Genomic DNA, 1755 nt, shown 5'->3' on the forward strand with positions numbered 1-1755 from the left:
GGGGACGACCACAGCTGCCACGACCTGAGTCCAGAAATAGACTTGGCCGAGTGGTGAGGTCGAGGCTTCGGCGAGTCACTGTCAATGGCCAGCAGGTGAGCCTCGACTCGAGGTTCTTACGGCCGAGGAGGAGGACCAGCAGGAGAGAGGCAGCAGCCATGCCTGCGGGAACGACCTCCGCCCGGAAGGGTCGCAGCGGGCCGTCGCAGAGGTCGTTCAAGGCCCCCATAGAGAAGGGCCGGTGGGCAGCCAAGGGCACCAAGCCCCTGCCCGAGCAGGCGTCTGTCCAGCACGTCCTGAGCCTCATCGTGGTGCAAGGGTGCCGCAAGGTCCTCTTCATCGAGACGGAGGTCAAGATCGCGCTCTACTCCCTCTCCCTCTTCGTGGGCTCGCTTCTCTGCGACTTCCTGCCCTTGCCCAGGATCTACATGGGCCAGAAGGACAATGTCTTCAATGTGTACTTTGTCAAGTTCCTGTGGGTGTGGCTGATCCTGGTCGTGGGCGCATTCGTCCTCCTGACCAGCGCGACCGTAGGCTGTGGGCACAGGGAGGTCATCAGGAGGCACATGTCGCGCCTCCTGGTTGGTACGTGCCTCTGGTATTTCTGGAGTCAAGTCTTCTTCGGATACGTGGAGAGCCGCACGGGAACCTGCCTTGGACGCGCCATCATCAAGGATAAGTACGAGTGTAATGGCGGAGGATTCCACTGGCATTCGTTTGATATCTCAGGTAAGCAGAGAATGTGGTAGATAGTAACTAGAAAATTAATACATGTTATTCGGCCCATTGATATAACAATAATATTCGTACATGCAATGATTTATTTTCTATTACTTCAGTTTTTTTTTTTAAGAGAAAAAAGAGCTATAATTTTTGGTTTTATCATATCTGGAACCTTTTAGTGGAATTTGTCTTGTTAGCCTTTGACGTCTTCACTTTACAACTTCCTTTTGCCATAGGGTCTACATTCGCATACAATTCAAAGCTTGTACTTGAAGAACAAAATCACTTGCTATTTATTTTGTGTCATTTTTTCCATGTCTAAATTTATATTATTTTTTGTACATATGAAATCATGACATGCAATATTAAACAGAATGGTTTTATTGTAAAAAAAAAAAAAATTAAATACCTGTAGAGCCTTTATATGTTATATTTACAAGATCCTTAACAATACAGTGGATGCCAAACCCCCCAATTAATAGAATGAAAAGCATGCAAATATCTACAAATTTACTGATTTCAGTCTCAGAGAAACAAGATTCATTATGATTAATCTCAGATCAGGGAGTTCCTTTAAGAGACTAATTTATTTTACAATTTTCTTAAAAAAAAAAAAAAAATGCAGTCTAAATACGTTGTAGGCAAATGATCACAAGTAAAAGATTTGAAACCAGTTGGAAAACTTAAGGCTTAGAGAAAAAAAATATGTAAAAAATCTGAATAATGTCCTATATTATGAATAATTATTCTCTATACCAGTATGATTTAATGGAGTAACTTTTCCAATCATAATGCATATTCACACCCATAACAGCCATAAACAATGTACTTATTTCCTGCAGGACATGCATTCATCCTCGTCTATGTTAACTTGCTAATTGTGGAGGAAGCAAAGGCTATTGTAGGCTGGGAAGGCATCCGAGACCAAATTCGCATGGAAGACCACAGAAGAGGAGAAACCACGAATGATCCTCAAGAAACCAAAACTCCATTAGAAAATTTAACTGAGGAAGATCTTGTCATCTTAAAGGT

At 43.2% G+C, this 1755-nt stretch overlaps 1 protein-coding gene across 1 annotated transcript in view; it reads left to right on the forward strand.

The window, feature by feature from the left end:
- Positions 1 to 169: 169 nt before the first annotated feature.
- The window catches only part of LOC119592536 (fat storage-inducing transmembrane protein-like), a gene marked incomplete at its 5' end in the record, with an annotated part of 9040 nt that continues 7454 nt past the window's right edge, over positions 170 to 1755 (forward strand). The window contains 2 exon segments of the mRNA XM_037941400.1: positions 170 to 729; positions 1566 to 1753. Of these exon segments, the coding sequence (XP_037797328.1) occupies positions 170 to 729; positions 1566 to 1753 (748 nt within the window).

This window comes from Penaeus monodon, chromosome 30 (genome assembly GCF_015228065.2).
Source record: "Penaeus monodon isolate SGIC_2016 chromosome 30, NSTDA_Pmon_1, whole genome shotgun sequence".
Classification (NCBI taxonomy): domain Eukaryota; kingdom Metazoa; phylum Arthropoda; class Malacostraca; order Decapoda; family Penaeidae; genus Penaeus; species Penaeus monodon.